Source organism: Nothobranchius furzeri, chromosome 18 (assembly GCF_043380555.1).
Source record: "Nothobranchius furzeri strain GRZ-AD chromosome 18, NfurGRZ-RIMD1, whole genome shotgun sequence".
Classification (NCBI taxonomy): domain Eukaryota; kingdom Metazoa; phylum Chordata; class Actinopteri; order Cyprinodontiformes; family Nothobranchiidae; genus Nothobranchius; species Nothobranchius furzeri.
In genome coordinates this window covers 22,695,806-22,708,312 of record NC_091758.1, presented here as the reverse complement: position 1 = coordinate 22,708,312, position 12,507 = coordinate 22,695,806, and the positions used below count along the sequence as shown (strand labels likewise).

At 40.7% G+C, this 12,507-nt stretch overlaps 2 protein-coding genes across 6 annotated transcripts in view; one reads left to right on the top strand and one right to left on the bottom strand.

Moving 5' to 3' along the window:
• The window catches only part of tnika (TRAF2 and NCK interacting kinase a), a 90,434-nt gene that overhangs the window by 25,128 nt on the left and 52,799 nt on the right, over positions 1–12,507 (bottom strand). For 4 of the 5 annotated variants that reach the window (XM_054741736.2, XM_054741737.2, XM_054741739.2 and 1 more), the window contains 4 exons: positions 7,350–7,410; positions 7,069–7,255; positions 3,817–4,248; positions 1,468–1,554 (listed from right to left, as the gene is read on the bottom strand). In XM_054741736.2, the coding sequence (XP_054597711.2) occupies positions 1,468–1,554; positions 3,817–4,248; positions 7,069–7,255; positions 7,350–7,410 (767 nt within the window). The remainder of the gene's footprint in view (positions 1–1,467; positions 1,555–3,816; positions 4,249–7,068; positions 7,256–7,349; positions 7,411–12,507) is intronic. The other variant, XM_054741738.2, reaches the window with a different exon arrangement.
• On the top strand, positions 7,727–10,450 carry LOC139063971 (uncharacterized). The gene is made up of 7 exons (XM_070547240.1): positions 7,727–7,745; positions 7,959–8,102; positions 8,241–8,418; positions 9,567–9,624; positions 9,733–9,861; positions 9,995–10,102; positions 10,279–10,450. The coding sequence occupies exons 1-7, from the start codon at positions 7,727–7,729 to the stop codon at positions 10,294–10,296; spliced, it is 654 nt and encodes a 217-aa protein (XP_070403341.1). The 3' UTR covers positions 10,297–10,450.

Genomic DNA, 12,507 nt, shown 5'->3' with positions numbered 1-12,507 from the left:
TGCAACTTCATTTGCATGACTAGTTGTGGCTAGATATGCACAGGCATGGTCTGTCACAAAATCTCATAAAAGTGTCAACAATTGACTGGCTTATTTATCATCAGAGGCATTTTGGGCCCTAGGTTTGATTCATCTCTCTATAAAATCATTTCTCTTATCTTTTCCCATCAGCAAAGGAGTGCCCTGAAGCGGCTGCTCTCATAGCCTGCCTGAACTTTTTCTGTCTTTGTGTTCATGTCTATCTTCTTGACTGGGTTGTGCTGTGAAGTCAGAGTTTGTTGTACCAAGATGCTGCATGGTTCAGTGACAATAAAGTTGATTCTGATTCTGACATTTCCCACTCAGACAGAGATAAAACAAGATTTAAAAATAAATAATCATGGCGTTGGAGGAGTGTGCTGCATGCTTCTGTCACCTCACTTTCGGAGTGGCTACATGTCACATTCAACAGGCAGCAAGTTCATTTGTGCCCATAAAGTCAAACCAAGACAATCCAACATGTTTGAAAGCCCAGATTTATGATAAAAGCTGTCTCAACATCCTTGTGAGCAGACCAGAGTGCTTGTAACACACCACACACAGTAGGATTGTCTGATAAGATTTTTTCTAAGTTGTTTCAAAAATTGGGCTCAACCTAAGGATTGAAGGGAGCAGGGCTCGTCAAAATTTGCAAGATTATCCTGCTGGGTGAACCAGGCTTAAGCTAGCGTTTTTACTGAGCCAGTAAATCGTCTCAAGTGGTAATTTGGTCAGTACAATTAATCGGTGCAGGAGAACGAACCAGCCAACGCTTGTAATAATTGAGGCTGAATTTATTGTTTGGACTGATTTGTTGTCCGGGCTGTTTAATTGGACACTAGCAAATAGAGCTCATTAACACAAACTATCTATAAGTAATTAAAATAAATATAGAAGAGAACCAAAAAATAAAACTTTAGTTTATGATTATGAAAAGGGGAAAAATTAGGCTGAGCATAGAAGGGATAGAAGCCCAAAATCCAACCGTATCAAGTTACAAACAGTGACAGCATGGTAAAGGTCAAGGTTCTAGTATTTATAGTTATTGTGGAGGATGTCTAGCTCTTTTGTTTTTGCAGTCTGCAGCTGCCTCAGATGGCTCATCTAAGTCCATGGAAGGGATGATGAAATATTACTTTCTGCAGTTACATTAATCATATAACACAGACATTACACTGAACAAGACTGGGGACCTGCGGAAGACAACAGTGTCCCATTTTCTTTGTGCCTTTTGTGGAATCTTCTACAATCTGACCAGTTTCCTACCATTAAACATGCAATCGGTGATTAAAATTAATTTAGAGCATCAGCTTCATGTTTTTCAGTCCTCCACAAATTAACAGTAAACAACCTGACTCTTACAGCCAGTTCTTCAGTTTTTCATTCTTCCCTCAGGTGCATGCAGTGAGGATGGGGACCATACAGCATAAACGAAGGGCATGTGGTTACCAGCAATAACGCCTGTTCTTGTAGTAGCTGCTGTTGAAGAATCTCTAACTGCCTCTGTTCCTCTTCCAGCTGTCTACGGATATAATCCTGAGCAGCATGTCAGCACAAGGAGAGAGAAAGAGTTCAAGAGAAAAGGCAAGAATCTGGGAAAAACAAATGCAGACAGACTGAGAAATGGAGAAGAAAATTGAGTGATGCAGCTGTGAAAGAGAAGCGATAAGACCACGAACACAGATAAAGCGAAACTTGTAACAACACTAGGAGAGAAAAATATGGGGGGAAATTAAAACCAACGAGATGCTGCAGGATATCTTTACAAAACAGTAAGATCAAAGTACAAGTGAGACAGCTGTTTGCATTCCCTGAGAGGACAAGAGCAACCATTTTAGAAATACAAAGTCAAGACAGATATAAATAAATATGTTCAAACTCAAGAATAAATTTGGGGAAATAATTGCAGGACTATGTTTGAATACAAGGGCACATGTTACTTTTTAAAACGAGGAATAATAGTTTTATGGTCTATATAAAACATGTTCATTATGTTCTTTGCATAATCCCTGACATGAAGCGATCTCACCAGGCATTGACGGTTTCATTACCTTCCAGAGTGAGCGGTTTCAGAGCCCTGTCACTTTAAACAGCAAGTAACCCCCAAATACAGTTAGTCAGAAAAACCTTTACCTCTTGTTCAAAATTTAAATGTTCTGCCTAAAACTGCCATTGGTGTTACAAGTTCATCTTCTGCACTACATCTGAATTTGTATCAGCCATCACGGTACGCCGTGACGTAGCCTACACAGTGTGTAGACTGCTGCACGGCTGCTGTGGCATATAGAAATAGAACTGACATGAAACCATACAGCTTGAAACTGTCAATAATTAGGGGCGTGTCCTTTTAATTGACAGGCAGCAGATAGGCCATCAATGCTAATGCTAGTGGCCTCACATTAAAAAGTGTTACAGCCTGGTAGGCAGAAAGTAACAAAGTCACTCAATTGGGGTTTTCTGGCTAAAAGCACCCACCAACCTCTGTTAGCTTTTGTTAGCTCAGTTAGCTCGTAGCTACATTGGCTTAAAGTTTGATGGGTGTCATTCATTTGCCCTCACCCTCATAGCCCCGGTATCAGAACCGATTTTGTATTTTCCTGGGGTGACGAATTGCATGGCATGGCTAAGATGGTGGTGGTGGTGGGAACCACCCACAGGGCTTCAGTTCAGTGCTTTATGGGTGACAATGCTCAAGCTCTATCCATTAAACAAACACTCATTGGTGAAATACCAAAATTCAAATATTATTTTCAGTATCCTTAAATCTGCCTTACTAATTTTAATCACACATGTTCATTCAAAATGCTTAAAGATTCTTCCTTTCTTTTTTCTGCGGGATTTTAAAATATTTTTATCAAACCACAATTAGTTTGTTCACTCCTTGCATATGATGTATGGCAGAGGTGTGACCAAGTCACTCCTTTGCTAGTCACAAGTCACAAGTCTTTCCAGTCAAGTCCAAGTCAAAGACAACCAAGTCCAAGTCGAGTCGAAAGTCAATGATGTGGAAGTCCAAGTCAAGTCCAAGTCCTTACCTTTGAATTTTCAAGTCATTATCAAGTCATCTGCCCAACTTCAATTTAATGACAATGATAATAAATAAATTCCAGAAATAAAGCTTCTTAAAGCTTCATTTATTTGCTCAAACAAGCAGAAAGTGCAACTGAAACTGATTATAAACAAAGTGCTGCTGCATTTAGCCGTGCGAGATCACACCCAAAACCAAGAATAATTTCTGATTTTTCTCCATGCTGTGTCACTTTTCTGCTAAAATATCAAATACGCTCAAGTCATCAAGTCAACAGATGCAAGTCGATTCAAGTTGCAAGTAATTAGCATTCAAGTCCGAGTCAAGTCGTAAGTCTTTATGGATTTTATCAGGTCAAGCCAGAAGTCATTAAAATAATGACGAGTCTGACTCGAGCCCAAGTCCTTTGACTCAAGTCCACACCTCTGGTGTATGGTCACGGCTATGTGTCCTTATGTTCGCCTAACAGTTGGTTCAGATAATGCCTGATTTTCACATGAATTTGTCCTGATGTACGCATGCGAAACAGTTGGACAAAGTCCGAGATGTGCTTGAGTTTAAAAATAGTATAAAATAATCAAATGGAAATGATTAAACAGCACGATTATGTTCTGGGTTTGTAGATCATTTCAAAAGTCCTGACAAGTGACTCTTGTAGACAGAATACGAATTTTGACCCTCACAGAAACAAGAAGATTCTAAAGACAAATGAGGGATTTTATTTCTGAATCATATTGCATGAAGAGTTAAATATAATTAATGATGTTAACCTGCTGTAGCCACTCCAGACGCTCCTCTGGCAACATGTTCTTCAGCATGTTCTTCTGCTCCTGCCGAATTATGTCATGGTGCGCGTTTCGTTTCCAATCCTTTATGAGCCCCTCGTACTCCTCCTTCCTCTGCAACTCCTGCTCCATCTGTCGCTGCCGCTGCAGCTGCTGCTGCTGCTGCTGATGATGCAGCTGCTGCTGCTGTTGCTGCTGCTGCTGATGATGCTGCAGCTGCCGCTGCCGCTGTTGCTGCTGCTGCTGTTGCTGCTGCTGCAGCTGCTGTTGCTGCTGCTGCTGCTGCTGTAGCTGTTGCTGCTGCTGCTGCTGCTGTAGCTGTTGCTGCAGCTGCTGTTGCTGATGATGCAGCTGCCGCTGCTGCTGCTGCTGTAGCTGTTGCTGCTGCAGCTGCAGCCACTGTTGCTTTTTCTGTTTCTGTTGACAAGAAAACCAAAGCCCATTCAATTAAAAGACTATTTTAAAATTTAGCTTTTTTAACATCTTTATTTTGGAAGTGACTCCTCAGGAGAAATTGTGACGGTGCTTTTCATAAAAAGTTTAAAAATTAGACTTTTATTCTCTGCACACTCTAAGGTTCACACACACTTGGCCTTGAGTGTTGAGGTAATGTCAGTAGGCAATTCATGGTTCTTGGCTGTGCAATGGGAAGAAAATCCCTCGTGAGAACCCAAAGGAAGCACAAAGATTATGAGTTGAAGGTGTGGCATTTTTATCTTATTTATGATTATATTCAGTCACTCTGAGGTCACATGCAGGCTGAACATGAAAATAGTCTCCTACACCTGTCTCCTGCATTTGCGTCTGATAGAAAATTGATGGAGAAACGCTAGGATTTGAAAAGCCTGACAGATCTACGTCACACTGTCACTTATTGTTCATGTACTCACTCATCTTGGCTCATGGCGGGGAAGGCTGTTGTTGGTTTAGAGTCCAGGAAAAAGCACGGAACATCTGAGCTAGTAGAAGCTAACCATTAGCATTAGCAACTGCACCACACAGCAGAATTCCTTCAGGTTTCAGTTATTTGCGGTGATAAAACGTCGACGTTTCAGAGGAAACTGATTCAGTGGTAGAGCTGTGTTGCTGTTAGCCAATCTAAGGTGAGATGTCTAAATTTCAGGAAATAAGACTAATATAAGGCAGATAATCCTGTCATCTGAAGTAGGGTTGGGCGATTTGTATCATTTTTCCCACCGCCAATAGTCAGTCCAAAAAAAGATGATGGACGATTTATTCTTGCATGTGACGTTATGACGCACGGACTGATTTGTGAACACAGAAGAAGCCCAAAACATTGATTTTTTTTTAAAACAAATGCAGCACACATGTTTGCTGGAAGAGAAATTTATATTTTTCTTTGTTTAATTTTGTATTTGTAGTTTGGTAGAGTGACGTATAAAGGGCCCGTATTAAACATGGTTAAAATATTAAAAAGAAGCCTCGTCTTTGTTTCCCTCTGGTTCCCACTGTTGAGGTATTTTATTTAAGCAAAATGTTTTTCTGTACAAAAACTTCTGGGGTTCTTTCTTTTATAAGTAGAGGGATGGAATGAATCGCTGCTTCGTTTGGACGCACTCCGAGGAGGCAGCTCGCTGCCAGAGGTCACATGATCCATTTATCCCAGTCACTTTCATTTTTTAAATTATGAATAATCATTTGTTAAATTTCCATTCATTTTAATTAATATTTAGTCCAACCAAGCTGATCAGAATGCTCCAGTAACACGAACAATGCAAATTATCAATTTCACTTAGATTAGGAACATTTCACCTGCTGCGGCTCGAACGCGCATTCCTCCTGCGCCGCGTAAACCTGAACTGGTCACCTGCAGCTTGTGTGTAATCAAATGTCTCTAGGGAGCTTGCTGAAGAGGTTATGAGCTTCTAGACTTTTGCCTCAGACAGACTCATGGCTGTTTAAATAATATTCTGGATGGATACGTGCTCTGCTGACACACTCGAAGCAAGTGCTGAATAATGACGAGCGCTTCTTCAAAGTTTTAAATCAGGAAACATTTCTCCAAATGAAATAACCAGAAGTCTTCCAGACTCTGAAAGATAGAAGGGTTTCCACTTTCCACTCAACGCTGCACTTTAGTGCACGATGTCGAGTGTGTCGCAGACGCTCTCCAAACCCCTCCTCAGCGTGCTGCTTGCACGTGCACTGTCAGCAGCCAGAGGCGGAGGAGGTGAGAAAGGGCTCAGATACGCTGATGGAGATCTTTTCTTGATTGTTACCTCCGCGAAGTTCTCTGTGCGTAGTGTGTGAAATATTTGTCAATAACAAACAAATAAACAAATCACCTTCTGTAAAACACAACCGTAACGGCTCAGCCCCTCGCCGATGTTCGATTCATTCGTCCCATCGCTCAACCTTAATCTGAAGCTCAACTCTGATGTGGCTCACTTTTAGTTTCTAAAAATGGTGCACCAGAGCTTTGTTTCTCCGAGAGCATGACTTACAAGCCATTTACAGGGTAACTGCAGGTTTAAGGGAGCCAAATATAAGAATTTTAAAGACCTTTCTTGAGGCCACTTTGTCCAAATTCAAGCTATTTTGTTAAATTAAATTTAAGCTATCATTTCCAGCTATTGCCTGGAACCGGTGCTAACCACGTCGCGAATGTGGGATTAGCTATCCAGTTACCATTAAACTTGCGCTTCCCCATGGCGCATGGTCCCACTAGCTTAACCAGCTAATGTGCTCATCTAAAATTAAAAATAGCCCCCTTTCACAACCAACTGAATGTGTACGGTTCCACTTATGCCAATATCATTCACAAAAATGCTGCACACTAACTTTTCACAAAATTTTCACGAATTCACAAAAATGTTATAGAAATAAAATAATCTTGTTTATTGGGTCTTTGGTAATTTAAGACCTTTGGAAACTGTATTTAAGGATTATTTGTCATTTTTAAGAATTTTTAAGGCCTTAAATTTGGAAAAGCAAATTTAAGACTTTTTAAGACTTTTTACGGACCCGCGGATACCCTGCATTTATTTCTAATAGAGACCACTGCAAATGTATCGGTTAAATGAGTGTTTAAGGCTTTTTTTCTGTAAGCTTGCTTTCTGGAAAAACGATGAAGACTGGGGAAAGAGCTGTACATGAATGTATTTCTTTGTCCCACACATGCTTTTCCTCCAAAAAATGACAAGGCTTTGTAACATTCAAGACATAACACAACATGCTTATCAAATGGGAGTGAGCAGCAAGTGGTAAGTCCCTCACCTCTTCTTGTAGCCTCCTTTGCTCCCGCTGGGCCTCGATGCGTTTCTGTTTGTCAGCCAACAGCATGCGCTTGTGCTCCTCATTGGGCTGCTGCTGCTTAAGTACATGTGAAGGTTTTGGATCGTTGTTGGACACCTGGAGGCGTAGGAATTTTCGTCTCAGCGTTGAGTCCTCAGAGGCATTGCAGCTGGGGAAAACAGTTCATTTGACAAATCAAAAATGCCCTAAATTTCAAATATGTACTAAATTTGCAAAGAATCATCAGTGTTTAAGAAACTGACCTCGAATCACCCACATCTTCCTCTTCCTCTTCGCTGCCGCTGTATACATATTCTGTATCATCTTATGGGAAGAAGAGAAAATAAACAAAAACAAAAGTGGGGATGAGAAAAAAACCATTAGAGAAAATCCTGTTTGTTTCACGTCATAAATGTTACAACTGAAACCCTTCTGTTCGTCCTTTGTTCAAGGCAGCCTCCTTGAATAAGAGTATAAATTGCCATTTTACTGTGTGTACTGAGGTGAAGAACATTAGCTTGAGAGCTCTTTCAGTCCAACAGGGTTAATCCTCTCAGGCTCAAATTAAGTTTTGATAAAGGGACGAACAACGAAGGCCTTCAGGGGTACTTCTGAGTTAAAAAATGCTCATGAAATACGTATGCGGAGTAGCCAGGTAGGTAGGTTTTAACGTTGCAAATCTGCAACGCCTGCCTCCGGAGGGTTAGCAGCAAAATGGTGGTAAAAACCGCCCAGCTTTCTCTGAGACTGATCCACACACATACTAGTCCCTCTGAATATGACAAAGTGTCAACTGGAAAAAGTTACAGTCTCTTAAATGATGGGATGTTTCTCTTTATTACCATGAAATTCCCTTCTTTGGATTCTTGAAGTGGTTACCGTGGTTCTTACTGGCGCCGTCCTGTGTGGTGAACAACAGTCTCACTCTATAGTGTGCGTTTGTGTCAGAGTGGCGTTTCATACAAGGCTGTCACTTTCAGCTCCTGCCTCGCTGATGAGCGTAAACGTGACAGCATGTGGGTGAGGATGTGTGTGTTGTCCTCACTGTGGAACGTTTCTTGTGCTTTTCTCTTTTAAAAACAAAAACAGTCTTGTGTGGTTTCAGTAACATGCTTTGCAATGACACGTCGGCCATTTTGGGGGGTTTCCACAAGCTTTCAGAGTAGGACCTGGCTGCAGACATCAGCTGGTGTGTCGAGAGCAAGATGGCGTGTCATTACTTTTACCGGAAAATCGACGAGCGAAAGACCTCGGCAGGAAGTTGGTCTTTTTTTGGCGGCCGCTACGTTGTTTTTGTTTCAACCATACTCGGCGGGTTTCAGTTGAGGAAAGGTAAGGATAAGGATGATAGATAAAGAAAGATAAGGATGAAATTAACTAATTGTTGCAACCGTTCTTAGTTCTTAAATGTAGGCACTATAGCGTTTAAAGCTTTACCAGAGAATTATTGCAAAGGCACCGTGTTTCATAGCTAATTGTATCAATATTAACACGCAGTCTTTAAAGGAATGCAGGGAGTTCACAAGCTAACACAAAAGCTACATAAATAAAGCTATCAGCAATTGTAGCTTAGCTTTAACTTAGCTATTTGATTTTTCTGGTCTCCCTGTTTGTTAAAACAGTTAAAGTAATAATATTAACTTTATATATAATTTAGACATGATATAAAGACCACGATTTCTAATACTGACTTAACTGAAACATTATTAATACCCTTTTTTAATTAAAAAGCGTAGATTTTCAGAGATTTGTAAGTGGTTTCAATCACTATAGTTTTCATACGAGGCTAAAGTTAGCTTCCGATTCGGGAAATGGCTAAAGGGCTAATACACCCAATTTTTCTCTACTCTGACCATTTTTATTCTGCTCTAGCTCAAAACCTACAATACATACACTCTTCAAACCTGTTTTAGATTATTCTGGGCTCGTAGGAATGCATAAAACATAGTTTGTGATTTTTGAAACCTTCCTCTGATTTGTGAAACTTCAAAAAGACAGATTTATGAATTTATTTTTCAGCATCTGGCCCACACTGGAACTGGTCCTGTGCACCCAGAAATAAAATGTATTTTCTGGACAAGCTTAGCTTTCAATATCTCTAAATATTTTTCAGTTATTGTGTGTGGTGTGCTGGGTCATTCTACTGTGGTTGCACAAATCAGGTGTCCTGCAACAGGTACAATAACTTTGAAATAGTAGCCGCTTCTCTAATTAATGCCGCCCTCCTTCTGATTCTGTTTCAGAATAATCCTAACCTTATAAAAAATAGATATTTTTGTCGACTGACTGCTTTGATCGGGTTTGGTTTATATTAATATTATCGGATTTAAGCACATGTAGCTGCAAATCATTCAGGAGTTACAGGCCTTAAATATAGATCTAAAATGAATATCGGACTTCTTCAAGTGACACTGACAAAACTCCTTACATGTGCTTGTATTCTTCATTTGCTAATAAGAAGTATTTTATCTAAATTCCAGGACAATCGAGGCTTTGAAAAATGGAACCCAGGCAGTGATTTCAGATGGTGAAATCAAGGTAATGTTTAATTATAATAAATTAAGACTCTAAAATTGGACATAGGATAATGCAATCCCTTGTTTTCTGTGGTAATGTTGCTTATTTTTAACTCTTGTCTCTACTCAGACTCTGTATAAGGATCTCTGCAGTGGTAGAGTGAAGTCTGGCCTCATGTATCTGTGGCACAATCCAGGTGTCTCGCTTAAATTAAAGCAAAGACTAAAGCCACTGATGTTCCACTTTGCTGATGCACAGGTAAATGTATACTGACTTACAATAAGCTGCATCACATTTATTTATGTGGATGCATGGTCAGTGGGCCACTTGGGTCTGTTGTCTAATGCTGAGAGGAATGTTTTGTTCATTTTTATGTTAACGTGTTTTATAGGTTGACGAGCTGACAGAGCGGATTGGTTCATGCTCAGGAATAGATAAACTAATAAAGAAGAGAGAGTTCCAGTTTCTGGACTTGGTGTTTGATATCCTTGTTCCAGAGGTACAACGCAGTCTTCAGCAGTGATTGGTATAAAAGTTACTTTTTGAAAACATTTGACAGTGTATGAAGTAATCCTTAACAGAGTTTGGTGGCAGGAGAATCTCGTCTCTGCTTTTTGCGGATGATGTGGTCCTCCTAGCTTCACCCTGCTCTGACCTTCAGCTCTTGCTGGATAGGTTCGCGGCCGAGTGTGAAGCGGCTGGGATGAGGATCAGCACCTCCAAATCCATGGTTCTCGACCGGAAAAGGGTGGCTTGCCAACTCCGGGTCGGGGGAGAGGTCCTACCTCAAGTGGAGAAGTTTAAGTATCTCGGGGTCTTGTTCACGAGTGAGGGTAGGAGGGATCGGGAGATCGACGGGCGGATTGGTTCGGCGTCTGCAGTGATGCGGACGCTGAACCGATCTGTCGTGGTGAAGAGGGAGCTGAGCCAGAAAGCCAGGCTCTTGATTTACCGGTCGATCTACGTCCCAATCCTCATCTATGGTCATGAGCTTTGGGTAATGACCGAAAGAACGAGATCGCGGATACAAGCGGCTAAAATGAGTTTCCTCCGTAGGGTGGCCAGGCTCAGCCTTAGAGATAGGGTGAGGAGCTCGGACATCCGGGAGGGACTCGGAGTAGAACCGCTGCTTCTCTGGATCGAAAGGAGCTAGTTGAGGTGGTTTGGGCATCTGGTCAGGATGCCTCCTGGACGCCTCCCCGGGGAGGTGTTTCGGGCAGGTTCTGCCAGCAGGAGGCCCCCGGGTCGACCCAGGACACGTTGGAGAGGTTACATCTCCAATCTGGTCCGGGAACGCCTTGGGGTCCTGCCGGAGGAGCTGGTGGAGGTGGCCGGGGAGAGGACGGTCTGGAGCTCCCTAGTTGGGATGCTGCCCCCGCGACCCGGACCCGGATAAGCAGAGGAAGACGACAACGACGATGATGAAGTAATCCTGCATGTTTTTCAGGTAACAATAAAAGTGTTGGAAAAATGGGAGGGGATGAATCGATATGCAGCTGAGAAAGCCATGCTTCAGCAAATTCATTTGTACCCAAAATAAAATGGTTGTGAAATTAAGTGTTTCTTTGGTTTTATTGTCTTTCACTCAAAATAAATACCAACTAGCTAAATAGTTATCAACTGTAGTAGTTAAATTCTGTTGCAATGAGCTGCTGTGATACACAATAGGACAGTGTTATGGATATTTAATAACTAATTTTTGTTGCTGGTGAGAGAGGAGTGTTGCTGAAATGTTTTTCACTGCTTCTGGGAGTCCTGTACTTTAGCAATTGGTGTAGGTCAAAAGTTCATCTTGGGCTTAACAATAAAACAGAATATTTAGCCAGTACTATTTTGTTTGCACATTTTGAAAAGTCTTAGTTTAATGTGTTCTCATTTTTTCCATATGTTTTTTTAATTCACTTTACAGCCTTTTATTGTGTGTGTATATATATATATATATGTGTGTGTGTGTGTATATATATATATATATATATATATATATATATATATATATATATGTATGTATGTATTATGTATGTATGTATGTGCTACTGTCATAAAAATTCCCTGTCTGAAGAACAAAGGGATTTAATATTCAATTTTCATGCAACGCAGGTAACAACGTTACTTAAGTTTGCCAGTCCAGATCTGAAGAGAAAAAAAAATCCGAAATAAAAAGCTTTTTCCGGTAAGTTTTGTTTTTTAAAAAACTACTTCCAGTGAAAGTAATGACTTCTGGTTAAGGTAATGACCCACCGTGTAATTTTTCTCTTAAATATGTACAAATCGAAGAGAAAAACGACACGGTATGGTTTTGACAAATTCAAACTACTTTTGTGCTTTGTCAATAAAGCGTATTCAAGAAAAAAAAAACTACTTCGGCAAAGGTAATGACTTCCGAAAAAAACTACTTCCGGCAAAGGTAATGACTTCCGGCGAAGGTAATGACAATTTTTTCCAGATACGTCATTTCCTGTCACGGCAAAGTCGCCAGCTGATGTCTGCAGCCAGATGCTCTTGAGCTTTCATGGTGCCATTTATGAAGATCATCTCTGGTAGTCATGTCTGCAGACATCCATCTTCTTCTATCTTGGTGTTTTACGCTGAGATTTTTGAACGAATAGTGTTAGAAGGATCCTACAATCAAAGTTTGATCAGGAGGTTTTGTACAATGATTATTTTTGACCAGATTCAAATAGGTTTATGTTAAAGGGGCCTTTTTACAATTTTGCATTGTGTTTAAGCACAAAAGTAATAAGTCATTACTATGACACCAATGTACATAGCTTCCTGGTTCGCCTCAGTTTGAAGAAATAATGTTTATGTCCTAAAGAACGAGCTAACAGCTAATGCCATTCAACGCACTCTAGACTAAAGATACCTGATTTACTCCTTTGAACTTTGGCAGAAACATTAAGAAGC

What these genes read in the sequence shown, in the direction of transcription:
- LOC139063971 (XM_070547240.1), top strand. An exon ending in CGGGTTTCAGTTGAGGAAAG is followed by an intron (nt 8,419 to 9,566) that starts GTAAGGATAAGG and finishes TCTAAATTCCAG; the next exon opens with GACAATCGAGGCTTTGAAAA. An exon ending in TCCACTTTGCTGATGCACAG is followed by an intron (nt 9,862 to 9,994) that starts GTAAATGTATAC and finishes CGTGTTTTATAG; the next exon opens with GTTGACGAGCTGACAGAGCG.